This window comes from Oryctolagus cuniculus, chromosome 5 (genome assembly GCF_964237555.1).
Source record: "Oryctolagus cuniculus chromosome 5, mOryCun1.1, whole genome shotgun sequence".
Taxonomy (NCBI): Eukaryota; Metazoa; Chordata; class Mammalia; order Lagomorpha; family Leporidae; genus Oryctolagus; species Oryctolagus cuniculus.
In genome coordinates, this window is record NC_091436.1 from 137,774,723 (window position 1) to 137,801,865 (window position 27,143).

General features: G+C 38.6%; 2 protein-coding genes across 37 annotated transcripts in view; both read left to right on the forward strand.

The window, feature by feature from the left end:
* The window catches only part of LOC100350450 (testis-expressed basic protein 1), a 114,559-nt gene extending 90,075 nt beyond the window's left edge, over positions 1-24,484 (forward strand). For both annotated transcript variants that reach the window (XM_070074763.1, XM_070074774.1), the window contains one exon: positions 24,358-24,484. In XM_070074763.1, the coding sequence (XP_069930864.1) occupies positions 24,358-24,392 (35 nt within the window). In that variant the 3' untranslated portion in view covers positions 24,393-24,484. The remainder of the gene's footprint in view (positions 1-24,357) is intronic.
* TSBP1 (testis expressed basic protein 1) overlaps positions 24,358-27,143 on the forward strand; it is a 122,231-nt gene continuing 119,445 nt past the window's right edge. For all 35 annotated transcript variants that reach the window (XM_070074716.1, XM_070074729.1, XM_070074720.1 and 32 more), the window contains exons 1-3: positions 24,358-24,484; positions 25,779-25,865; positions 26,687-26,719. In XM_070074716.1, the coding sequence (XP_069930817.1) occupies positions 24,472-24,484; positions 25,779-25,865; positions 26,687-26,719 (133 nt within the window). In that variant the 5' untranslated portion in view covers positions 24,358-24,471. The remainder of the gene's footprint in view (positions 24,485-25,778; positions 25,866-26,686; positions 26,720-27,143) is intronic.

The window sequence follows — 27,143 nt, forward strand, 5'->3', positions numbered from 1 at the left end:
GTAGATTGGCAGGTTGATTTTACCAGTATGCCTCCAACAAGCAATTATAGGTACCTTCTAGTCTTTATTGATACTTTTACAGGATGGATAGAGGCCTTTCTGACCCAAATGGAGAAAGCACATGAGGTGTTTAAAGCCGTGTTGAAAGACATCTTGCCATGCTTTGGACTCCCACGATCACTCCAGAGTGACAATGGACCTTCATTTATATCTAAAATGACCCAGCAGAACCCAGCAGCTTCTGAGAATAATGATGACCACGCAGGAAACACTGAGAATGCTGGTGACTGAAAGAGATCCAGCTCATAAAGTGAACTCATTAGATGAGATAGGCAGAGACTTCCAGACCGAGAACAGGCAGGGTCTGTGCCCCTAATCAGCAGGAAGCAGCTACAGATTAAGGTCTGGAGTCTCTGAGGGGGGAACGAAGTAGGCACGCATACAGGCTAAAATTGATTAGATTTGTGAACTGGAAGACCACGCCTTTGCTACTCCCCTGTGTGGCCTCATCCCCCTACCTGGCCACACCTGGGTGCCCACCAGCCAATCAGGTTAATTAACCACTCCCCTTTGGAAGTGGGTTAAAAGCCAGGCCACAGTGTGTCCGGCCCTCTCTTCTTCCCTGGCCTCTTGCTAGGAAGGGGCTTGCTGTAACCCTCTACCTCTAGGGTGCATGGCCTTCGGGCCATGTGCTCTAGGCTTCCTGGCCTAGATGCTCATCCATGTGCCTGGTTCCTGGTGCTCGGTATGAATCCCCATTCACTTCTCTCTCCTAAATAAAGCTCTCACTCTCTTATGCACCTTTCTTACTAAATAAAAGATTAAAATGTACCATGCTGCCTCGTTTATCTATGCCGGCATTTAGAATTCTTCTCTAAATATTAGGCAAGAACCCTCTCAGGCTTATTAATATCAGGGATTTAGTAATAAGCCCGTGGTGAAATCGTAAGGCACCCCAAATTCTGGTAGCACATGTGGCACCCCGGATAGCATTTCTAGGGAACTTTAAGGAGCCACATTTCAGGGTAAATTTTAGGGGGTCTTCTCCGATTTCAAGTTCAAGACCTTTATACTGGGTATGTTTCTCAGCAAGATTCAATTTATAACCTGCCATTCTTTAAAATGAAACATAGGTTGAAATCAGGAACTCTGAATTTGCATGTACTAGATTCCAAGTTTTATATAAATATACAGCTAAAGCCTTGTTAAATAGAGTCTCATTACAGGCTTGCAAGGCCTTAATTCTGCACATGGTAAATATCAGGACAGAACTTGTGTAGGTTCATGTGCCACTGTGTTCCTCATACACTTCTCCATAGTCTTCAAAAAATAAAGTGTGCATGAGACAAAAACGATGTTTGGTTTGAATATGATCTGCAATACTGACTACAAGTGCTGATCTGAAATAATTACAATTGGGATCTCTGATAAGCTAGGCCCACTTTCAACACTGTGACCCTCATCTTCAAGGTTAATATTAAACAAGCATGGGGAGATAAGCACAAGAAGTAATTAAAGCAGTCAACATCTAAAATGGCCATATTGTTCCCTAACTCCAAGAGTTTGTACCTTTGTGTGGTATCCTTCCATATTATGCCAAGGTTGGTCTTTTATTCCAAGATTGAGTAATAAAAGACATTGAGCTCTGTGATACTGTGAAATTTGCATTTGGTATTTGCATCTCATTTTCTGGGATCATGGCTCTGGAATGATGTGAATGTCTTTGGTGTGTTAATGAGATAACTAGAGCCTAAGGGCACCTAGCTGGCTTCAGAATGGGAGCAGGTCATCTGAAAAACTAAGGTATTATTAGAGCATTGGGATGTTCAGCCATATCTCCCAACCTTCAGGGAAGGGAGATGGGATAATGATTGAGTCTATCACCAAAAAAAATTGTGTTTTGAGAGTTTCCAAACAGCTGGACAAGTGGAAGTTTCTGGAAGGCAGCACTACTGGAAAGCATGTACAAACTCCATACCCCCTCACATACTTTGCCCTATGTATCTCTTCCATCTGGCTATCCAGTACCCTTTGTAATGGCCTTTATAATAAATACTAAACAAATTCTCTGACACACTCTGGTAAGTTAGTTAAACCCAAGGAAGTGATCATGCGGAGCTCAGATTTACAGCTGATGCATCAGTAATGTTAACAACTTGCTACTTGAGACTGCCATCTGAAATAGAGGCAGTCATGGATCTGAGCCCTCCACTTGTATAATATGACATCATCTTTAGGTAGACAGTACCAGAATTGACACCCAGTTGTTATCTACTGGATAATTGCTTGAAGTGTGGGAAAACATCCCCATACATCCAGTTTTAGAAGTGTTAAATGCAGAGATACACAAAGCACACACTTCCCACCCTGGTTTCTCTTTTGTCACCCTCTCAGTTTCTTTCTTGCAACAGTCACTGCAGAAAGCAAGCCACCACTCATGAGCAGCCCTCTGAGGAAGCCTCCATGGCAAGGAACTCAGGCCTCTTAACAACTACATGAGTAAAACATCTTGGAAGCACATCTTCCATCCTTCATCAGTCCTTTGGATGACAGACACCAGAGCTGATCCTTAACAGCAGTCTTGTGAAACTTTAAATCAGAACCACTCAGCTAAACAGCCTTAGATATGTTACCACATTAGTTTTGTGATGTTTGTCACCTTCAGCTGCTGAATTTTACAATAGTGTGTTATGCAGCAATAAGTACAGCCCATATTGACAGAGAGATTTTTTGTGATGAATGAAATCAACATCTAAGCAAACACTTGTAAAGCAGTGACTGGAGAGTTTTTACAAAGTATATGCAACTAAAACTATGTACTGCCTGTGAATGTGTAAATTACATGTAGTTATTGCCATTACCCTCTAGCAAAAGCTGAGGCAATTATTCCACCCCATGTATTAACTATTTATCTTATTTTCTGTATTCTGATGCTTTGACAGATGGGGCTTTTATGACCTTGGAGGGATTGCCCTTCCCAGAGTTAAACAACTAGCAGGAATAGTAAACAATTTTCCATAAAATATGCTTTCCAAATAAAAACCAACAGTCTAAAACCACACCTTGTATGGGCCCTGCACCTACTGAAATACTATCTACCTGGCCGGTGCGACAGCTCACTAGGCTAATCCTCCATCTGCGGCACTGGCACCCCGGGTTCTAGTCCTGATTGGGGCACCGGATTCTGTCCCGGTTGCTCCTCTTCCAGTCCAGCTCTCTGCCGTGGCCTGGGAAGGCAGTGGAGGATGGCCCAACTCCTTGGCCACTGCACCCGCATGGAAGACCAAGAGGAAGCACCTGGCTCCTGGCTTTGGATCGGCGCATCGCACAGGCCGTAGCGACCATTTTGGGGGTAAACCAACGGAAGGAAGACTTTTCTCTGTGTCTCTCTCTCACTGTCTAACTCTGCCTGTCAAAAATAAATAAATATATAAATAAAAAAAAGAAATACTATCTATCTGTCCCAATCACCGCAGACCAAAAAATCAGACAAGCAGAGATAATCCCTGTGTCCAAAATGGGCTGAATATTTTCAAACTCGTTAACTCAAAGCCTGTTTATTTACCTTACTCATTCGTTCTCATGGGCTCTCGCCCACGGTCCCTCTTCCCTCTGCCTCATGATCATACCCTGCACTTACCCATGTAGCCTTCCTAAAGCATGGGCTGCACTCTCCTCTGGAAACTGCTAACAACATGCTATACTTTCTTTTATTTCCTAAGCTCAATTTACCTATGATTGATAAATACAAATAATACAAGCTGCAAATAGTTAGAATGTATAAAATGGTGTCTTAACATTTTACACACACACACACACACACACACATTGTGAAATAATTGCCACAATCAACCTAATTAACATATTCATTACTTCATATACTTTTGATTTTTGACTAAGCTCACTTCTCATTGCATCTTTCAGGTTTACTTACACCATTCCAAAAGGTAGGATTTTTTCTTCTTTTTTTAGATTTCATTTATTTATTTGAGGGGCAGAGTTACAGACATAGAGAGGGAAAGACAGAGAGAAAGGTCTCCCATCCACTGGTTAATTCCCAAGTTGGCCACCTCAGCCAGGGATGAGCCGATCCGAAGCCAAAAGTCTGGAGCGTTTCCAGGTCTCCCATGCAGGTGCAGTGGCCCAAGCACTTGGGTCATCTATTATTGCTTTCCCAAGCCATAGCAGAAAGATGGATCAGAAGAGGAGCAGCTGGGACATGAACTGGCAGCCACAATGGATTCTGGCACTGCAGGCAGAGGCTTAGCCCACTCCACCACAGCTCCTGTACAGGACTTCTTGGTTAAAGCTGAATAAGATTTAATTTTACAAGAGTACTCTAGGCCAGCGCCGCAGCTAAATAGGCTAATCCTCTGCCTAGTGGCACCAGCACACGGGGTTCTAGTCCCAGTCGGGGTGCCGGATTCTGTCCCGGTTGCCCCTCTTCCAGGCCAGCTCTCTGCTATGGCCAGGTAGTGCAGTGGAGGATGGCCCAAGTGCTTGGGCCCTGCACCTCATGAGAGACCAGGAGAAGCACCTGGTTCCTGCCTTCGGATCAGCGCGGCGGCCATTGGAGGGTGAACCAATAGCAAAGGAAGACCTTTCTCTCTGTCTCTCTCACTGTCCACTCTGCCTGTCAAAAAAAAAAAGAAAAAGAAAAAGAAAAAAGAAAAAAAATTAAAAAAAAAGAGTACTCTAAAAGTGTCTTGGAAAAAATAGAATTAAAAGATGTTTATTTTCATGAAAAAATTAAAATACATACATAGCTTTTTTTTTTTTAGAGGTTTAAATTTTTATTATTTCCAAAGCAATGTGTGAGTTCATGATCAGCCTTTATCATTGAAAGCAATGTATCTGATACCACAGAAATATTCAGATTTCCATAAAAATTGGATGTGCAGTGTAACACTGACTTCATGGAGTCCTCTAAAATTTTCATTCCCAATGATAATAGGTTTCCATTCTCTTTCAGAGTTGAAACAGCTCAAAAACTTTCCTTCATGCCCTGATCTAATTACTCAAAACTGTTCCTTAACTTCCCATTATCATCAGAATAAAGTCCTAATTCTCAGTTCTCCCTATACAATCTGCGCTGAACCTGCTTCCCCGATACATCTTCCATTAATGCTTTCTCTGTCTACTAATTTGAACTAACCCTTGTTAGTTCGACTTGTCCCTAACTATGCAGATATTTAGATGATATGAAATATATGCCTGTCTTTAGCACAGTTCCTGGGCTAACATAACATGCTCTCAATAAATGATGGACCTCAATTCACTCCCCTTTTGTTCGTTCATTTGTGGATCTCACACTCTGCTGTCTAGGCTTACTCTGGTTATACTTAGGGTAAGTAAAACAGGACAACTACATAATCTGCAGCTTTCTTTTTTGACAGGCAGAGTGGACAGTGAGAGAGAGAGACAGAGAGGAAGGTCTTCCTTTGTCGTTGGTTCACCCTCCAATGGCCGTCGCGCTGCGGCCCGCGCACCGTGCTGATCTGATGGCAGGAGCCAGGTACTTCTCCTGGTCTCCCATGGGGTGCAGGGCCCAAGCACTTGGGCCATCCTCCACTGCCTTCCCAGGCCACAGCAGAGAGCTGGCCTGGAAGAGGAGCAACCGGGAAAGAATCCGGTGCCCTGACCAGGACTAGAACCCGGTGTGCCGGCGCCGCAAGGCAGAGGATTAGCCTAGTGAGCCGTGGCGCCGGCCTTGGGGAGGTTTTCCATGCAGGTGACCTGTGAGATCGTCCTTACAGAAAGATTCTCTCATTGTAGATTGCAAATTTTTTTTTAAGACTATGAGAAGGAAGAGAAACTGTATAGAGTATGAATAAATATTGCTCTTGGACATTTTTGCTTTGGTATGAGTATGGAGTCAAAAATGAGAATTTCTTGCTGTGATTCATAGTTGCACAAATTTGAGAGTCATTGCCTTAAAGAAGGAGTGTGATTTGTTTGCTGTCAGCTTCTGGTTTTTGCATAGCCAGTTTCTTTCCCTGAACTACCCTTCTGTAACCTTTCTTTCTTGTCTTCGACTACTGACTTGAACTGCAAAACTGAGTTTAGACACTACCTCTTCTCTTAGGATTTCCTCCCTCCATCCTAGTCTCTATCTCCATCCTATGGTGAATTGAGTGCTCCTCCACTATGCTCCACAGCATCCTATAGTTACACATGTCACAGCACTTACATTACACAGTAATCGTATTTACTTACTTGTTTGACCCACATCAACAATGAACTTTCTTGAGTCAGGGAAGCTCATAAAGTTTGTATCTTAGTCAGGGCTAGTCTGGGTTGGAGATCAGCCACTTAGGGCTCTGTACTTAAAAGGACCTTGTACTTACTTTGCATACATAGCTTTTTTAATAACATACACCTTCTATGAACTTTTGGAAGACCCTCACATGCCAAATTTTCTTTTTTAAAAAATTTTATTAATATTAATAGAACAGATTTCATTATTCTATAGTTAGGTATGATTGTAAGGTTAATATTCCCCACACTTTTTCTTTCCCTCCCCCAATCCCCCTCCTTTTTCATTAATTTTTATGAAAACAAAACTTTCTCCACTCTATAATCACTGGCTTAGTGAAGCACTAACCATAATATCCAGCAAGTAAAAAGTAGAAAGAACATAGTTCCACAGTAGTATAAATTAGGGTTAAAAACAACAATCAAGTCACAAGATGTCTATTTTTTTCCTATAAATTTTTTGTATTCTATATTAGCAACCACATATCAGAGAAAATATATGATATTCATCTTTGGGGACTGGTTTATATCACTAAGTATAAGTGGTTTCTAGCTGCATCCTTTTTCTTAAAAAGACAGAATTTTATTCTTTTTTATGGTTGAGTTGTGTTCCAAAGTTTATATATACTACATTAAGTTGTGTGTCAGTGGACATTTAAGTTGTTCATATACCTCAACTGCTGTGAATAATGATGCAATGAACACAAGAATACATATATCTCTTCATGATAATGATATTTCCATTGGGTATACACATTGCTGAATCATATGCTTTTTAATTTTTTGGAAGAAGCATAATACTGTTTTTCATAATGGCTACATCAATTTACATCCCCAAAAACAGTGTACAAAAGTTCCCTTTTTCTTTATATCTACACTAAGGCTTATTATTTTTCACTTTTTGAATACACTGACTGGTGTGAGCTTATATTTCATTGTGATACAGGTTTACATTTTCCTGGTGATTAGTGTTATTGAGCACTTTTTATACACTAGGTGATCATTTTCATATCTTGTTTGAAAAGTATCTATTTGAATCATCTGCCCATTTTTGAATCAGTTCATTGTTTTCTTGCTATTGAGCTGTATGGATGTTTTGTGTATTTCAGATGCTAATCCTTTATATCAGATACATAGTTTGCAAACATTTTCTCCCATGTCATGGGTTTGCTTGTCATTTTATTGTTTTCTTTGATGCACAAGGACATTGATGAGGTCTCTCATTTTTGTTACCATTGTTATGGATTTGGGGGTTGTATCAAAAACTCATTTCCAAAAAAAATGTCATGAAGATTTTCTCCAAGTTTCAGATTTTGTTTTGGCTTTAATCTACTTCAAGTTGACTTTGTATGATTGTATAAAAAGGATCAGTTTAACTTTTTGTATATGGACATCCAAATGTCTCAAAGTATTTATTGAAGATATTTTATCTGCATCTATTGTGTCTTGTTGGCATATTTATTGAAAGTTAGGTGAACATATATGTCTGAGTTTATTTCTGGGCTTTCTATTCTGTTCCATTAATCTATGCATTTAATTTTATGCCAGTAACATACTGTCTTGATTACTAAAGCTTTATAGTATATTTAAAAATCTGGTAGTATGATGCTCCTAGTTTTATTCTGGCTCATAAACAACAAATTATTCCTTGAAATATCAGTGAATTCTTCTGTGGTTCCATATGAATTTCAGGACTTTTTTTCTATTTCAGTGAGAAATGTTATTAGATGAATTGGGGTACTCTGGACATTTTAGTTTTATTTTTAAATTATATTTAAGTTATATGAGTTTCATGTATTTCATATATACAGATTTCGGAACATACTGATACTTCTCACTCAACCCTTCCTCTTGTCCACGCTTCCTCCTCCCTCTCCCATTCAACCATTCTTCCTCCTCCCTCTCACATTCCCACTAGTAATTTTTACAAAGATCTACTTTCAGTTTACGTATTGATCATAAAGTAATCCCTACACTAAGTAAAAGAGTTCAACAAATAATATGAAGAAAGCAAAACACTATTCCTCAACAGAAGAGACAGGGCTATAAACAATCACTGAATCTCAAAATGTGCATTTCACTCCAATACATTACATTTTAGGTACTCTATTAGTTACTTGTGATCAGGGAAAACATATGATATCTCTCTTTCAGGGATTGGCTTATTTCACTAAGTATAATGGTTTCCAGTTATATCCATTTTGATACAAATGACAGGATTTCGTATTTTTTACAGTGAGTAGTGCTCCATAGTGCTACATACCATAATTTATCCAGTCAACAGTAATGGACATCTGGGTTGATTCCAGATTTTAGTTAATCAGGAATTGAGCTGCAATGGACATGGGTATACAGATCACTCTTACATGTGGCAATTTCATTTGGTTTGTATAAATTCCCAGTAGTGGGATGGCTGGATAAGAAGGTAGGTCTATATTCAGATTTCTGATATATCTCCATACTGTCTTTCACAGTGGCTGCACCAGCTTACATTCCCACCAACACTGGATTATGCTGTCTTTTCCCCTACATTTTGTCAGCATGTTGTTTGTTGATTTCTGTATGACAGCCATTCTAACTGGTGTGAGGTGAAACTTCACTGTGGTTTTAATTTACATTTCCATAGCTAGTGATCCTGAGCAATTTTTCAAGTGTCTATTGGCCATTTGAATTTCCTCTTTTGAAAAATGCCTATTCAAGTCCTTTTCCCATTTCTTAACTACATTATTTGTTTTGTTGTCATTGAATTTCTTAAGCTCTTTGTAGATTCTGGATATTAACACATTATCAGTTGCATAGTTTGCAAATATTGTCTTGTGTTCTGTGTGTTTCCTTAGTGTTTCATTTGCAGTGCAGAACCCTCTCAGCTTGAAGTAATCCCATTTGTCAATTATGGTTTTGATTGCCTGTGCTTCTGGAGTCTTTCCGAAGAAGTTTTTTCCTATACCAATGTCTTGCAGGATTTCCCCAATGTTATCCCAATGTTGTATGGTATGATTTTGTAGACTTAGATTCTTCATCTATTTTGAGTGGATATTTGTGTAAGGTGGGAACTTTTTCATATTTCTGAATGTGGAGATCCAGTTTTCCCAATATCATTTGTTGAAGAGACTATCCTTGCTCCAGGGACTGAAATTAACTCCTTTGTCAAAGATAAGTTGTTTATAGACATATAGAATATTTTCTGGAGTTTCTATTCTGTTCCTTTGGTCTACACATCTTTTTTTTATGCCAGTACCAGGCTGTTCAGATCATAACTGCCCTGTAGTATGTCCTGAAATCTGGTATTTTGATGCCTCTGTCTTTGTTTTTGTTGTATAAGAGTGGTTTAGCTATTCAGGGTCTCTTGTGTTTCCATATGAATTTTAGCATCAACTTTTTCCAGATCTGAGAAGAATGTCATTGGTATTTTGATTGGGATTGCATTGAATCTGTAAATTTCTTTTGGTAGTATGGACATTTTGAAGATATTGATTCTTCCAATCAATGAACATGGATAAGTTTTTGAATTTTTATGTTGTCTTCTACTTATTTCTTTGTTTTGTAATTTTCATTGTAGAGATCTTTGACATCCTTGGTTAAATTTACTCCAAGGTATTTAATATTTTTGGTGGCTAGTGTGAATGGGATTGGTCTCAAAAGTTCTTTCTCAGCCATGGCATTGTCTGTGTATAAAAAGGCTATTGATTTTTGTGTGTTTATTTTATATTCTGCCAATTTTCCAAACTCTTTTATGAGTTCCAAGAGTCACTTAAAGGAATCTTGTGGTTCCCTATATATAGAATCATGTCATCCGCAAATAGGGATACTTTGACTTCCTTCTTCACAATTTGTATCCCTTTGATTTCTTTTTCAGCCTAAAGGCTCTTGCTAAAACTTCCAGGACTGTATTATATAGCAATTGTGAGAGTGGGCATCTTTGTCTGGTTCTTGATCTTACAGGGGATGCTTCAGCTTTTCCCATTCAATAGGATTCTAGCCTTTGGTTTGTCATAAATTGCCTTGATTGTGTTGAACAATGTTCCTTCTAAACCCAATTTGCTTAAGGTTTTCCTCATTATAAGATGTTATTTTATAAAATAAAATTTCCTTAGTGTTTCTAAGGAAATTCTCTGCATGTACTGAAATAACCATATGGTTTTTGTTTTTCAGTTTGTTACTGTGATGCATCACATTTATTGATGGATGGGTAAATGTTGAACCATCCCTGCATACAAGTGATAAATCCTAGTTGATCTGTGTCAAAATATCTTTCTGACATGTTGTTGGATTTGATCAGCTAATATTTTGTTGAGGATTTTGCCATCTGTGTTCATCAGAGATATTTGTCTATACTTCTCTTTCTCTGTTGTATCTTTTTCTGGCTTAGGAATTAAGGTGATGTAGGGTTCATAGAAGGAGTTTGAAAGGATTACCTCCCTTTCATTTGTTTTGAATAACTTGAGAAGAATTAGAATTAGTTCTTCTTTAAATGCCTGGTAGAATTCAGCAGTGAAGCCATCAGTTCCTAGGCTTTTCTTTGTTGGGAGGGTCTTTATTACCAATTCAATCTCTTTTGGTTATTGATTTGTTTAGGTTTTATATGTCTTCATGACTCAATTTTGGTAGATTGTATGTGCCCAGGCATCTATCCATTTCTTCTAGATTTCCTAGTTTGTTGGCATACAGCTATTCATAGTAATTTCTGATGATTCTTTTTATTTCTGTGGTTTCTGTTGTTAATTTCTTTTTACCTCTAATTTTGGTTTTCTCCCTCCATTTTTGATTAGTTGGGCCAAGGGTGTGTCAATTTTCTTTATTTTTCAAAAAAACAGCTCTTAATTTCAATCTTTTGTTATTTTTTGTTTCAATTTTATTTATTTCTTCTCTAATTTCTTTTTTTATTTGACAGGTAGAGTTACAGACAGTGTGAGAGAGAGAGACAGAGAAAAAGATCTTCCTTCTGTTGGTTCACTCCCCAAATGGTTGTTACGGCTGGCACTGCACCAATCCGAAGCCAGGAGCTAGGTGCATCTCGTGGTCTCCCATGCAGGTGCAGGGACCCAAGCACTCGGGCCATCCTCCACTGCCCTCCCGAGCCCACAGTAGAAAGCTGGACTGGAAGAGGAACAACTGGGACTAGAACCCGGTGCCCATATGGGATGCTGGCGCCACAGGCGGAGGATTAATCAAGTGCTCCATGGCACCGGCCCCTATTTCTTCTCTAATTTTAATTATTCTTTCTTTATTTTTTTTTTGAAAGGTAGAGTTAGACAGTGAGAGAGACAGACAGAGAGAAAGGCCTTCCTTCTATTGGTTCAACCCCCAAATGGCCGCTGTGGCTGGCGCTCTGCACTGATCCAAAGCCAGGAGCCAGGTGCTTCCCCTTGGTTTCCCATGCAGGTGCACTTGGGCCATCCTCCACTGCCTTCCCAGGCCACAGCAGAGAGCTGGACTGGAAGAGGAGCAACCAAGACAGAATCAGGCACTCCAACCGGGACTAGAACCCAGGGTGCCAGCGCCCCAGGCAGAAGTTTAGCCAAGTGAGCCGTGGTGACAGCCCAGCCAATTATTCTTTCTTCTTACTAATTTTTTAGTATATATTTTCCAACTGCTTGCTCAAATTTATTTCTACCTTTTTGTAGCTATTGTAAATGTGATTGTTTTCTTGAGTTATTTTTCAAATAGTGTATTAATATGTGTGGAAATGCCACTGGTTTCTATATGTTGATATTTTGTCCTGGAACTTCACTGATTTTGTTTATAGGCTCCAACAGTTTTGTACTGCAGTCGTCAAGGTTTTCTATATATAAGTTCATATCATCTGCAAACGATTGTGCTTCTTCCTTTCTACTTTTCTTTTTCTCGCCAAATGTCTCAGACAAGGACCATAATATTATGTTGACTAGAAAAAGTGAGTGTAGACATCTTTGTTTTATCCAGGATTATAAAGGAAAAGCTTTTAATATTTCATCATTGAATATAATGTTATCTGTGATGTTGTGGTATATGGTCTTCATTATTTGGAGGTACCTTCCTTCTATACATAATTTATTGACAATTTGCTCCAAGATAGCTGTGTTGAATTTTGCAAATGCATTTTGTATATCTGTTAAGATGGTATACAATTTTTCAATTCAATTTGCAAAACATTTATGGATTTTCATTTTTTTTATTTTGCACCATTTAACTTCTTTAATTTTAATTTTTTAATTAGTTTTTAACATATTCAATGTGATGCATGTATATAATTCTAAGAATACAGTGATATTCTTTCTTCCTTTCCCCTCTCCCCCTCTCACCTTCCTGCCTTCTCTCATTCCTTTTTTTTTAGTTTTTTTAGATAACATATCTTAAACTTACATTACAGTAAAAAGGCTAAACACTTCACCAAATAAGAATTTTAAAAAGTAAAAAGCAGGGGCGGAGCCAAGATGGCGGAATAGTGAGGGCGCGCACTGATATTCCGGGAAAATTTAGTTTAATAAAAGGGGAGTTACGGTAGCCGCAGAAAATAGAACCAAAAAAAAATTGCAGGGGAAACCCTTCTAGACAGAGCAGGCGTGAATCGGAGGACCTACTGGGAGAACAAGGAAGCCAAGTCGCGGGACCCAGCCGCAGAAGCCCCAGGATCCCCGCGACAGTGCTCCAAGGGGAGTGCATGCCACACAGACAACAGTGGGGAGACTTGGGACGCTCAGGGCTCCGAGACCACACATCGGCGCTGGAAGGGGAGGTGAGCTCAATAACCCGAGACATTGGTGGGGAAACGGGGGTCAGAATCTAGAGGGGGGCCGGAAAGTGCAGCAAACTCACTACCGGAAAGAAGGAAAAAAAAAGCTTCGGGGTCTCTCTTCCCCCTAACCTTGCAAAGGTTACAAGGCTGCAAGGCTTGAAGAATTCCCAAGAGACAAAGAGCAGGCCTCCTCTTTGGATTTACATATCAATGGGGGAGAGTTAAGGAACTGAGTCACTACAATTCAGTAGCCTAGGCAACCCAGTGGGAGTCCAGAGGAGCCAAAGACTGGAAGCTAAATACCATCAATTCTGCACAGCCCTGCCCTGCGGTGTTACTTACCCCCTGAATAAATAAAATACATAAATAAATAAAAAGAGAGAGATTTACCACGCATAACCTGAGGGTGTCACCTTTGCACACCCTTAACCAGGAAGAACCAGGCAGAGCTCTCAGGCCGCACCCATCTCAAGCCTCCAAGGCTCCTCCAACAGCAGGCAGTCCACTTAACACGGACACAGTATAAAAAAAAAAAAAAAGAAAAGAAAAAAACGCACAGTGACGCAAGAAGAATTAACTATGCCGAGTAACAAACACAGAAATAGAGGGAGCAAGATCAATGATGACACTATGATGCCTCCAAATAAGCAAAACACCCCAAGCCAAGAGTATGAAGATGATGACATAGAAGAAATGCAAGATACGGATTTCAAAAAATTTATGATAAGAACATTTAGAAGTTTTCAAAAGCAAATCCTTGAACTACAGAAATCCTTAATGGACAAGATTGAAAATCTCTCTCGTGAAAACGAAATTTTAAGGAAGAGTCAAAATGAAACTCAGAAACTAGTAGAACAGGAAAGTGTAATAGTCAAGAGAAATCAAAATGAAATGAAGAGCTCAATAGATCAAATGACAAACACATTAGAAAGCCTTAAAAACAGAATGGGTGAAGCAGAAGAGAGAATATCGGACTTAGAAGATAGAGCACAGGAAAACATACAGTCAAACCAAAGAAAAGAAGAGGAAATTAGAAACCTAAAAAATATTGTTGGGAATCTACAGGATACTATTAAAAAAACCAACATTCGAGTTCTAGGAGTTCCTGAAGGCCTGGAGAGAGAGAAAGGATTGGAAGGCCTTTTCAGTGAGATACTAGCAGAGAACTTTCCAGGTTTGGAGAAGGACAGAGATATCCTAGTACAGGAAGCTCATAGAACCCCCAATAAACATGACCAAAAGAGATCCTCACCACGACACGTGGTAATTAAACTTACCACAGTGAAACATAAAGAAAAGATCCTAAAATGTGCAAGAGAGAAACGTCAGATTACTCTCAGAGGATCTCCAATCAGACTCACAGCTGACTTCTCATCAGAAACCCTACAAGCTAGGAGGGAATGGCGAGACATAGCACAGGTGCTAAGAGAGAAAAATTGCCAGACCAGAATATTATATCCTGCCAAGCTCTCATTTGTGAATGAAGGTGAAATAAAGACCTTTCATAGCAAACAGAAATTGAAAGACTTTGTGGCCACTCGTCCGGCCCTGCAAAAGATACTTAAAGATGTGCTACACTCAGAAACACAGAAACACGGCCATCAATATGAAAGAAGGGAAAGGAAGAACACCTACCAGTAAAAGAGCATGGGAAGCTCAAAGCATATACTAGAAAATATTTCCGGGAAAATGGCAGGGCAAAGTCACTACGTATCAATTGTCACATTGAACATTAATGGTCTGAATTCTTCAGTTAAAAGACACCGTTTGGCTGACTGGCTCACAGAACACAACCCAACTATTTGTTGCCTACAAGAAACACATCTCTCTAACAAAGAGGCATGCAAACTGAAAGTGAAAGGTTGGAAAAAGATATTCCATGCCAACAGAAACCAAAAAAAAGCAGGTGTAGCCATATTAATATCAGACAAAATAAACTTTAAGACAAAAACTGTTAAGAGAGACAAAGAGGGACACTATATAATGATTAAGGGTTCAATTCAACAGGAAGATGTAACTATTATAAATGTATATGCACCTAATTACAGGGCACCGGTCTATTTAAAAGATATGTTAAGGGACTTAAAGGGAGATTTAGATTCCAATACAATAGTACTGGGGGACTTCAATACTCCACTCTCAGAAATAGACAGATCATCAGGACAGAAGATCAACAAGGAAACAGCAGATTTAATTGACACTATTGCCCAAATGGATCTAACAGATATCTACAGAACTTTCAACCCTACATCTACAGATTTCACATTCTTCTCAGCAGCGCATGGAACCTTCTCTAGGATTGATCACATACTAGGCCATAAAGCAAGTCTCAGAAAATTCAAAAGAATTAGAATCATACCATGCAGCTTCTCAGACCACAGCGGGATGAAGCTGGAAATTAGCAACTCAGGAAACCCCAGAAAGTATGCAAACACATGGAGACTGAACAACATGCTCCTGAATGAACAATGGGTCATAGAAGAAATCAAAAGAGAAATCAAAAACTTTCTGGAAGTAAATGAAGACAACAACACAACATATCAAAACTTATGGGATACAGCAAAAGCAGTATTGAGAGGCAAATTTATAGCAATAGGTGCCTATATCAAGAAATTGGAAAGGTACCAAATAAATGAGCTTTCAGCGCACCTCAAGGACCTAGAAAAACTGCAGCAAACCAAACCCAAATCTAGTAGGAGAAGAGAAATAATTAAAACCAGAGAAGAAATTAACAGGATTGAATCCAAAAAAACATCACAAAAAATCAGCCAAGCGAGAAGCTGGTTTTTTGAAAAAATAAACAAAATTGACACCCCATTGGCCCAACTAACTAAAAAAAGAAGAGAAAAGACCCAAATCAATAAAATCAGAGATGAAAAAGGAAACGTAACAACAGACACCACAGAAATAAAAAGAATTATCAGAAATTACTACAAGGACCTGTATGCCAGCAAACAGGAAAACCTATCAGAAATGGATAGATTCCTGGACACATGCAATCTACCAAAATTGAACCATGAAGACATAGAAAACCTAAATAGACCCATAACTGAAACAGAAATTGAAACAGTAATAAAGGCCCTCCCAACAAAGAAAAGCCCAGGACCAGATGGATTCACTGCTGAATTCTACCAGACATTTAAAGAAGAACTAATCCCATTTCTTCTCAAACTATTCAGAACAATCGAAGAAGAGGGAATCCTCCCAAATTCTTTCTATGAAGCCAGCATCACCTTAATCCCTAAGCCAGAGAAAGATGCAGCACTGAAAGAAAATTACAGACCAATATCCCTGATGAACATAGATGCAAAAATCCTCAATAAAATTCTGGCCAATAGAATACAACAACACATCAGGAAAATCATCCACCCAGACCAAGTGGGATTCATCCCTGGTATGCAGGGATGGTTCAACATTCGCAAATCAATCAATGTGATTCACCACATTAACAGACTGCAGAAGAAAAACCATATGGTTATCACAATTGATGCAGAGAAAGCATTTGATAAAATTCAACACCCTTTTATGATGAAAACTCTAAGCAAATTGGGTATAGAAGGAACATTCCTCAATATAATCAAAGCAATTTATAAAAAACCCACAGCCAGCATCCTATTGAATGGGGAAAAGTTGGAAGCATTTCCACTGAAATCTGGCACCAGGCAGGGATGCCCACTCTCACCACTGCTATTTAACATAGTTCTGGAAGTTTTAGCCAGAGCCATCAGACAAGAAAAAGAAATCAAAGGAATACAAATCAAGAAGGAAGAAGTCAAACTATCCCTCTTTGCAGACGATATGATTCTGTACTTAGAGGATCCAAAGAACTCTACTAAGAGACTATTGGAACTCATAGAGGAGTTTGGCAAAGTGGCAGGATATAAAATCAATGCACAAAAATCAACAGCCTTTGTATACACACGTAATGCCATGACTGAGAAAGAACTGCTAAGATCAATCCCATTCACAATAGCTACAAAAACAATCAAATACCTTGGAATAAACTTAACCAAGGACGTTAAAGATCTCTACGATGAAAATTACAAAACCTTAAAGAAAGAAATAGAAGAGGATACCAAGAAATGGAAAAATCTTCCATGCTCATGGATTGGAAGAATCAATATCATCAAAATGTCCATTCTCCCAAAAGCAATTTATAGATTCAATGCAATCCCAATCAAGATACCAAAGACATTCTTCGCAGATCTAGAAAAAATGATGCTGAAATTCATATGGAGGCAAAAGAGACCTCGAATAGCTAAAGCAATCTTGTACAACAAAAACAAAGCCGGAGGCATCACAATACCAGACTTCAGGACATACTACAGGGCAGTTGTAATCAAAACAGCATGGTACTGGTACAGAAACAGATGGATAGACCAATGGAACAGAATTGAAACACCAGAAATCAATCCAAACATCTACAGCCAACTTATATTTGATCAAGGATCTAAAACTAATTCCTGGAGCAAGGACAGTCTATTCAATAAATGGTGCTGGGAAAACTGGATTTCCACGTGCAGAAGCATGAAGCAAGACCCCTACCTTACACCTTACACAAAAATCCACTCAACGTGGATTAAAGACCTAAATCTACGTCCTGACACCATGAAGTTATTAGAGAACATTGGAGAAACCCTTCAAGATATTGGCACAGGCAAAGAATTTCTGGAAAAGACCCGGGAGGCACAGACAGTCAAAGCCAAAATCAACTATTGGGATTGCATCAAATTGAGAAGTTTCTGTACTGCAAAAGAAACAGTCAGGAGAGTGAAGAGACAACCAACAGAATGGGAAAAAATATTTGCAAACTATGCAACAGATAAAGGGTTAATAACCAGAATCTACAAAGAGATCAAGAAACTCCACAAAAACAAAACCAACAACCCACTTAAGAGATGGGCCAAGGACTTCAATAGACATTTTTCAAAAGAGGAAATCCAAATGGCCAACAGACACATGAAAAAATGTTCAAGGTCACTAGCAATCAGGGAAATGCAAATCAAAAGCACAATGAGGTTTCACCTCACCCCGGTTAGAATGGCTCACATACAGAAATCTACCAACAACAGATGCTGGCGAGGATGTGGGGAAAAAGGGACACTTACCCACTGTTGGTGGGAATGCAAACTGGTCAAGCCACTGTGGAAATCAGTCTGGAGATTCCTCAGAAACCTGAATATAACCCTACCATTCGACCCAGCCATCCCACTCCTTGGAATTTACCCAAAGGAGTTTAAATTGATAAACAAAAAAGCGGTCTGCACCCTAAAGTTTATTGCAGCACAATTCACAATAGCCAAGACCTGGAACCAACCTAAATGCCCATCAATGGTAGACTGGATAAAGAAATTATGGGATATGTATTCTTTAGAGTACTATACCGCAGTAAGAAACAACGAAATCCAGTCATTTGCAACAAAATGGAGGAATCTGGAACACATCATGCTGAGTGAAGTAAGCCAGTCCCAAAGGGACAAATACCATATGTTCTCCCTGATCGGTGACAACTGACTCAACACCAAAAAGGAAACCTCCTGAAGTGAAATGGACACTATGAGAAATGGTGACTTGATCAGCATAGCCCTGACTGCTAATGGACAACTTAATACATTATCCCTCATAGTATTTTTTTTTTGTCTGTTCTACTTAATATGACTGGTTTAATTCTGTAATTATCACACAGTTATTCTTAAGTGTTGAAATTTAACTGAAATGTGATCCCTGTTAAACATAAAAGTGGGAATAAGAGAGGGAAGAGATGTATAATTTGGGGCATGCTCGGGCTGACTTGCCCCAATTGGTAGAGTTGGAAACATACCAGGGGATTCCAATTCAATCCCATCAAGGTGGCATGTGCCAATGCCATCTCACTATTCCAAGTGATCAATTTCAGTTCACAATTGATCATAATGAAAGGACTAAGAGTCAAAGGGAGCACATAAAGAAGTCTAGTATCTGCTAACACTAACCGATAGAATAAATAAAGGGGAGAGTGATCCAACATGGGAAGTGAGATACTCAGCAGACTCATAGAATGGCGGATGTCCTAAATAGCACTCTGGCCTCAGAATCAGCCCGAAAGGCACTCGGATCTGGCTTAAAAACCCATGAGAGTATTTCAGGCATGTAAAGCCAAGACACTCTGGCAAAAAGATCTCTGTGAGTGAGATCCCAGTGGAAAGAACAGGTTTTCAAAGAGGGAGGTGCCTTTCTCTGAAGGGAGGAGAGAACCTCCACTTTGACTATGACCTTGTCTAAACAAGATAAGAGTCGGAGAACTCAAGGGGCTTCCATAGCCTTGGAAACTCATGACTGGTGCATAGGGAGATTACTGATGCCATAGACAGGAGTGTCAATTTGTAAAGTCAACAACAGGAGTCACTGTGCACTTACTCCTCATGTAGGATCTCTGTCCTTAATGTGCTGTACACTGAGGCTTAATGCTATAACGAGTACTCAAACAGTATATTTCACTTTGTGTTTCTATGGGGGTGCAAACGATTGAAATCTTTACTTAATGTGCACTAAACTGATCTTCTGTAAAAAAAAAAAAAAAGAAAAAAAGAAATTATCAATTCCCAACTTGACTCTCACTGGGATTAAACATGACAATAGGTCTGATCTGATTTCATCATCATTTAAAAAAAATCATCTATTATTTTTCACTTTATGTTTCTGTATGGGAACAAACTGTTGAAATCCTTACTTAAGGTATACTAAGATGATCTTCTGTATATTAAGATAATTGAAAATGAATCTTGATGTGAATGGAAGGGGAGAGGGAGTGGGAAGTGGTAGGGTTGTGGGTGGGAGGGACGGTATGGGGGGGAAAGCCATTGTAACCCATGAGTCGTACTTTGGAAATTTATATTCATTTAATAAAAGATAAAAAAAAAGTAAAAAGCAAAAAACTCTGATGGAAATATAGACAATGGCTATAAATAATTATCAAATGGAAAAATGATCATTTCACCCATATACAATAAATTTTAAAGTAATCAAAGATCATTAAAACTATAGTAGTATAACATTCTTAGCCATTGGTTTGACAAAAGTAAAAATCAAAGATTTACCAAACTAATTTGCAGCAATACTGATAAACATTTCTTTCTCTTTTCTTTCTTTTTGGTTTTAAATTTTAGCTTCCACATATAAAGAAGAACATCTAGTATTTTTCTTTCTGGGTCTGGCTTTTTCACTCAATGTGATATCCTCAAATTGTGTTCATTTTACTGCAAATGGTAGAATTTAATTTTTGTTTACACCTAAATAATATTCCATGTGTTTATACACCACTCTTCTTCATCCATTAATCTGATGTTGGACATCTTGGTTGATTCCAAATTTTGTTTATTGTGAACTATGCTACTATAAACATGGTGGGGCAAGTATCTCTTTGATACCTTGTGCTCAAGTCTTCTTAAAAAAAAGATTTATTTATTTTCAAGTTAGAGTTACAGAGAGAAAGGCTGAGACAGAGAAAGAGAGATCTTCCATCTTCTGGTTCACTCCCCCAAATTGTCACAATAGCTGGAACTGGGACAGACTGAAGCCAGGAGTCAGGAGCCCCCTCAGGGTCTCCCACTTAGGTTCAGGGGCCCAAGCACTTACTCCAATCTCTGCTGCTTTCCCAGGCACATTAGCAGGGAGCTGGATTAAGTGTGAAGCATCCAGGGCTCAAACTGGCACCCACATGGGATGCTGGTACTGCAGGCAGCAGCTTAACCCACTACACCACAACGCCAGCCCCCTGTTCAAGTCTTTTGGATATATACTTGGTTGTGGGATTGCTGGATCATCTGGCAAGTTTATTTCTAGTTTTTTTAAAAAAAAATCTCCACATTGTTTTCCACAGTAGCTGCCCTAATTTACATTCCCATAAAGAGTATATAAGGATTCCCTTATATACTTTGTCAATATTTGTTATTTTGTGTTTTGGATTTTTTCCATTCTGAGAGGGGTGTGGTAATATCTCATTGTGGTTTTGAATTGCATTTCCCTGCTAGCTAGTGATATTGAGCATTTTTCACATGTTTGATGGACATTTGTATTTCTACTTTTGAGAATTGTCTGTTGAACTCTTTCCCATTTCTCAACTGCACTGGTTATTTTTGTTGATGTTGAGCTTTTTAAGTTTCTGATATATTCAGAATATCAATCCTTTGTCAGATAGGTGGTTTGAAATTTTTCCCCATTATGTTGGAAGTCTCTTCACTCTGTTGATTGTTTTCTTTATTGCACAAAAGTTTCTGAGTTTGATATAACTCATTTCTTTAGTTTTGCTTGTGGTGCCTGTGCTTTGGGGGTCTTATCCAAGAAGTCATCCCCTACACCAATGTCTTGGAGTGTTTGCCACATGTTTTCCCCCAGCAACATCATAATCTCAGGCCTTAAATTTATGTCTTTGATTAATCCTGATTTGGTTTTTGTGTATGGTGTGAGATATGGGTATAATTTCATATATACATATATTTACATAGTCATATATATACACACACAGCATACAGCACAATTTGTTCAAGAGATGATCTTTAATCCACTATATAATCTGAGCACTTTCATAAGAAATCAGTTACCTGTATGTATGTAGATTAATTTCTGGACTCTCTATTCTGTTCATTTATCTATGTATTGGTTTTTATGCCAATATATGCTGTTTTACTTACCATAGCTTTGTAGTATACTTTGAAGTTAGGTATTGTGATGTCTCCAGCTTGATTTTTCTTGTTCAGTATCAATTTGCCTGTTCTGGGTCTTTTGTGATTCCATATAAATTTTAGGATTGCTTTTTCTAATTCTGTAAATAGTGTCATTGGTATTTTGACTTTTCTCCTGGTCTTGGCTGGAATTTGTTTTATTCTCACTCTGTCTCTATACTACAATGTCTGTTCAAGTGCTTACAGCTGGTGACGGGGCAAACCAAGGCCTTCGGCAACTAGGCGGTCAACCGAATGCTACTACAGGAATGTGCTCGGCTCCCCACCCAGGAGACAGGTGCTTAAGACATCACCCCATGACAGCGAAGAGTGCCTTGTTGCCCCACGTCAGCAGGGGTGGCTCTGAAGATGGATCGTCATCCCTCTGCCCCTCCTAGACTTTTGAAACTGATGTGGTGGGCTGTGTGCACTCTAGAAAAGAATGCTGCTCTTATGCCAATCACTAGGGCCTAATAAAAGATAACATGGCTGGCTAAAGTCAGGAAAGGTCTGGACAAGCACCAAAGAGACCGGGAGGCCTCCCAGGGATGGTTTGCGTCTTGGTTTAATTCCTCTCCATGGCTCACCACCCTCCTATCAGGAGTCATAGGGCCCACTAGCCTTCTGATTTTAATTTTAACCTATGGCCCTTACATTATTAACAAACTTGTACAATTTAGGAAACAGAGACTGGGCACCATTCAATTAATGGTTCATCGGTCCCAGTAGACCAATAAATGTTTGTGAAACCTGTGAACTGTCAGTCCAAAACCCATGATTGAGTTTTTCAAACATGTACAAAAACAAGGGGGGAATGAAGAGCCAAAGTGACTCCATTCTAAAACAATAAAAAAAGCAGCCTCCGTTTCCCATAGCAGACCCGAGTCCCTGTAAAAGCAGGCATTCAGGCATTCCAGAGATATTAAAGCTTACCAGGGACAGCTAGCTCAGTAGACCAAGCACAGCACAGTAGAGATTGCTAAACAAAGTACTCCCTGTCCCCAAAACTCCCATGCTGTAAGCCCCTGCTGTAACTCCCTGTACCCAAAGCTTCCATGCTGTAAGCACCCACTGATGTAACTCTTTTTTCCTGCTGATGTAACTCTTCTTTCCTTTAAAAACTCTCCCAAAGACCAGGGCCTCACAGCTTCCTCTGTTGTACCAGTTGGTTGGATGGGGTCCCTGTTGCGGCTTGTACTTTAAAAATAAACCTTGCTTTTGCAGTTCAGTGTGATCGGGTCACTGATACCTTCTTGGGGATCTACTTATCTGGGCACAACAGTACCAATGCCATCTCACTAGTCAAAGTGATCAGTTTCAGTTCATAATTGATCACAAGGATAGAAATAAGTGTCAAAGGGATCACATAAACAAGACTAGTGTCTGCTAATACTATCTGATAGAATTAAAAAGGAGAGAACGATACAACATGGGAAGCAGGATACACAGCATACTCATAGAATGGCAGATGTCCTAAACAGCACTCTGGCCTTAGAATCAGCCCTTAAGGCATTTGGATCTGGATAAAAAGCTAATGATAGTATTTCAGGTATGGAAAGCCAAGACACCCTGGAAAAAAAAAAATGACCTAAATGAAAGATCTCTGTGAGTGAGATCCCAGCGGAAAAAAAGGGCCATCAAAGAAGGAGATACCTTTCTCTGAAGGGAGAAGAGAACTTCCACTTTGAGTATGAGCTGTCTGAATAAGTTCGGAGTTGGTGAACTCAAGAGGCTTCCATAGCCTTGGCAACTCATGACAAGAGCCTCAGGTGATTACTGACGCCATAAACAAGAGTGTCAATTGTTAAATCAACAACATGAGTCACTGTGCACTTACTCCCCATGTAGGATCTCTGTCCTTAATGTGTTGTACTATGTAAATTAATGCTATAACTAGTACTCAAACAGTACTTTATACTTTGTGTTTCTGTGTGGGTGCAAACGGTTGAAATCTTTACTTAGTATATACTAAATTGATCTTCTGTATATAAAGATAATTGAAAATGAATCTTGATGTGAATGGAATGGGAGAGGGAGTAGTAGATGGATGGTTGCAGGTGGGAGGGAAGTTATGGAGGGGAAAGCCACTATAATCCAAAAGTTGTTTTTTTGGAAATTTATATTTATTAAATAAAAGTTAAAAAAGTTGTTAGGGATTTTTCCATTTCTTCAAGGTTTTCCCATTTGTTAGCACATAGTCATTATAGTAGTTTCTTATGCTGCTATCTGTAGTTTTGTGGTATATGGCCTGCATTATGTGGCGATACCTTCCTTTTATACATAATTTGTTGACAATTTTCTTTTGTTTCACAGTAATTTTTTAAAATATAGAAATTATTCTCATTTCTTAAACATCAAACATTTCTTAGTGCCTGTGAAAATCCTCTGCCTCAGTAGTTAATAAGATAAGTGAGGTATAGTCTCTGTCATCAAATTATGTAGAAAAGCAGAAATTACTTTAAGGAGGAGATAAAGAAAATTCCCGTCTAGTATCCTATGAAAGTTCAAGGTCCTCCAGCATGTTCTTAAACCTTGGTCTTTCTTTTCCATTTCTTCTGCCTCTCTAAAGTTCTAAATCTTTGTTATGACACATTCTAGAACTTTCATGACTACAGTACCATAGTTTGCTTAGATCTGATTACTTGAGCTATAAAATTCTTTAGTAACCCTCCATATATTTGCCTGCAGGAGCCTGCCTGACACTCCAGTTCATACTGCTATGAAACAATTCTTTCGGTCTTGATCTGCCTCTGACTGAGAAATCCAGATGACACGGAACTCACTGAAGACAATACTTGGAAAATGTCAATTTTCGGTATGGATCATTTCCTTTCCTGGTTCTTCCTTAACCATATTGCCCAGGAATCTTCTCTTGGGATTTTAACATAAATATTTTACCTTCCTTGTTTGCTGTCTAGTCAAACTCAAGGTCCTTTCTTTCACTGTCATTTATTCCTATGTGAGCCTGGGAGAAATCAATCATAGTCAACTCAGCTCCAGAGTGACAGCACTATTTTCCCCCATGGTTCTGGAGTATTAATTGATCAAAAAAAATAACCTTCCTCCATAGCTCTAGGAAAATTCATGAGCTCATTATTTTTCTCTTTTTTTAGTACCGTTCACTCTTTGATCTGTTCCAACTCTGAGAAATAATATTTTCCTCATACTTAATGTGGATCAATATCTAACCACCCCAGGGTCAGAGCATTTCAGACACCACTCAGAGGGATTACTACTTTCCAGAGGTTTATCCTCCATTCACTACATAATTTTCCTTTTTTCCTGTAAAGATAATTTCACATTAGTCAAAATTTCTATTCTCAATATGTTTACTGAGTGGTATATTATTAGAAGTAAATGTTGATTTGATAGAATTTTTGGACATTACCAAATACCTAGAAGATTAAGTAGACATGTACCTAGTCTTGATTGGAAGTATGTTATTACACATTGAGGTAGATTCACTTATCGAATTTTTGTGTATAATACTTTTTATTAGTTTTTCAGAATTGTATATTCTTCAACATTTTCACTGTCTAAGGTATATTTATGATTACTTTCATCCTTCCTCTTCTTTTTTCCTCTCTCTTGTTCTGTCCCCTCATCTTGCCTTTTCTCCCAAAACAATAATAGCCTGTTCCTAAAAAACATGGCACATTATTAAGATTTTTCTTTTCTATGACTACATATCTGTCTTATATCAACTGAAACACATAAACAGTGGTTGGGCATTTCCAGCATGACTTATCCTATCTCATAGGCTCATGGATTCTTTGTAAATCACTGATTCCCTTTAACCTTCTAATGCCTAGGAAGTAAGGGATTCAATTCATGAAAAAAATTGTCAGATTGTCCACTCTAAACAAAAGAAATACAGTATCTGAGGTTCTTAATATTTAACCGAAAGAACAAACATAACAGATAAGAAATGAGCTGGGTTGGGAATGTGAAGACCGTAAGATGCAGAAGATAGAGGAATTAAGGAGTTGAAGTAGCAGCAAAGAGAAAGAAAGGAGACAATCTGGTGGACAGTTAAGAATTGAACAGAAATTGCTTTTGGTAATGACCTGCTCCATATAAGCAGTCCTACAGGTGAGTTTTTGTTTCAGAAATAACTTTGGCTGTCATCCTGACTCTACTGGGACTTGCCATTCTGGCTATTTTGTTAGCAAGATGGACACGACGAAAGCAAAATGGTAAGTAACAATGTATCAAAATGAAGATTTCCTATGAAAGTCACAGAGGGAGGGATGCCAAGAATCAGTCTGAGTTTATTTCTAATTTTCAGATAGAGAGAGACTACCAATATTCTAAGAATGCTTCAATACATGAGTCAAAGAATATGACCTATTAGTGATATCCCTTGCATTTTTAAACTCAAAGCTTAAATGATCCATCTCAACAAATTTTAAAAAATCACAGAGTTCAGCAAATATAAGAAAAACATTTTAAAACTATCTGTTCTTCAACAGAAATTTACCTAAGTTTAAAAAATGAAGGTGATAAAATGGTATTCTAGTAGACACTAATATCTAGTATTTTATAGAAAGAATCAGAGACTTAGTGATTTCACATAGGTAAGATGAGACAAATACACAGTAGTACTTGTCAGTGAAATAGAGATGTGACACATGAAAGCAAAGACCTTTTCTACATCATAAGGTATGTCTAGGATTTTTCTTATTGTCTTTCCCACCCACTTCTAATCAGCTATATTTCCCACTTATTTCCTATCTTTAATGCCTGTGAGAATAAGTAGTATGAAAAAATAGACAGAATAAGCCTGGTTGAAACTCATAAAAAGTGGTTCAACAATACATTATATCAGGAACAAGAATAAGCAGTATGAAAAAATATAATAAGGCTAGTTGAACCTCATGAAAAGTGGTTCAACAATTATATCAGGAACATCACCTTTGTTAAGGGAAGCAAAGCTTAAAGTGAAGAGAGTTGGATCAGGGGAAGAACACCTCTAAAAAGAAGCTAATAAAGATATTTTTGCCTAATTTTTCCACAGAAACTTATATGTCCAGATACAGTTCAGAACAAAGTAAGTATTTATACCCTTAAGAATATACTTAGAGAGAGAGAGGCATTCATGGACAGTTCATAATGCAAGAATGAAATCTGTCTTGTTTATTTCCTTCACTTGTATAGTTACCATTCTATGAACTGAACTCTAAGTTACTGGGAGAAATCAAAGATTAGGAGAAGTCAAAGACTTATGAGCAGTGCTAAATGTCAAAGTGGAGTTGGTCCAAATGAATTAGTAGTGAGAAGGACTGCTTAGTAGTGGGACAGCCTACATTATTCTGAAGCTGGACTGAGATGCTCCCTGTGGTCTGAAAGCAGAAAGGGAGATACCAAACCATGGAAATGGAAGCCTCAGGAACTGCAGAGGATCCAGCAGCAAATTTAAGTCTCATAGTGAAGAGGGCTTCTGTAGGGTAGCTCAATAGAATTTAAACTATTCA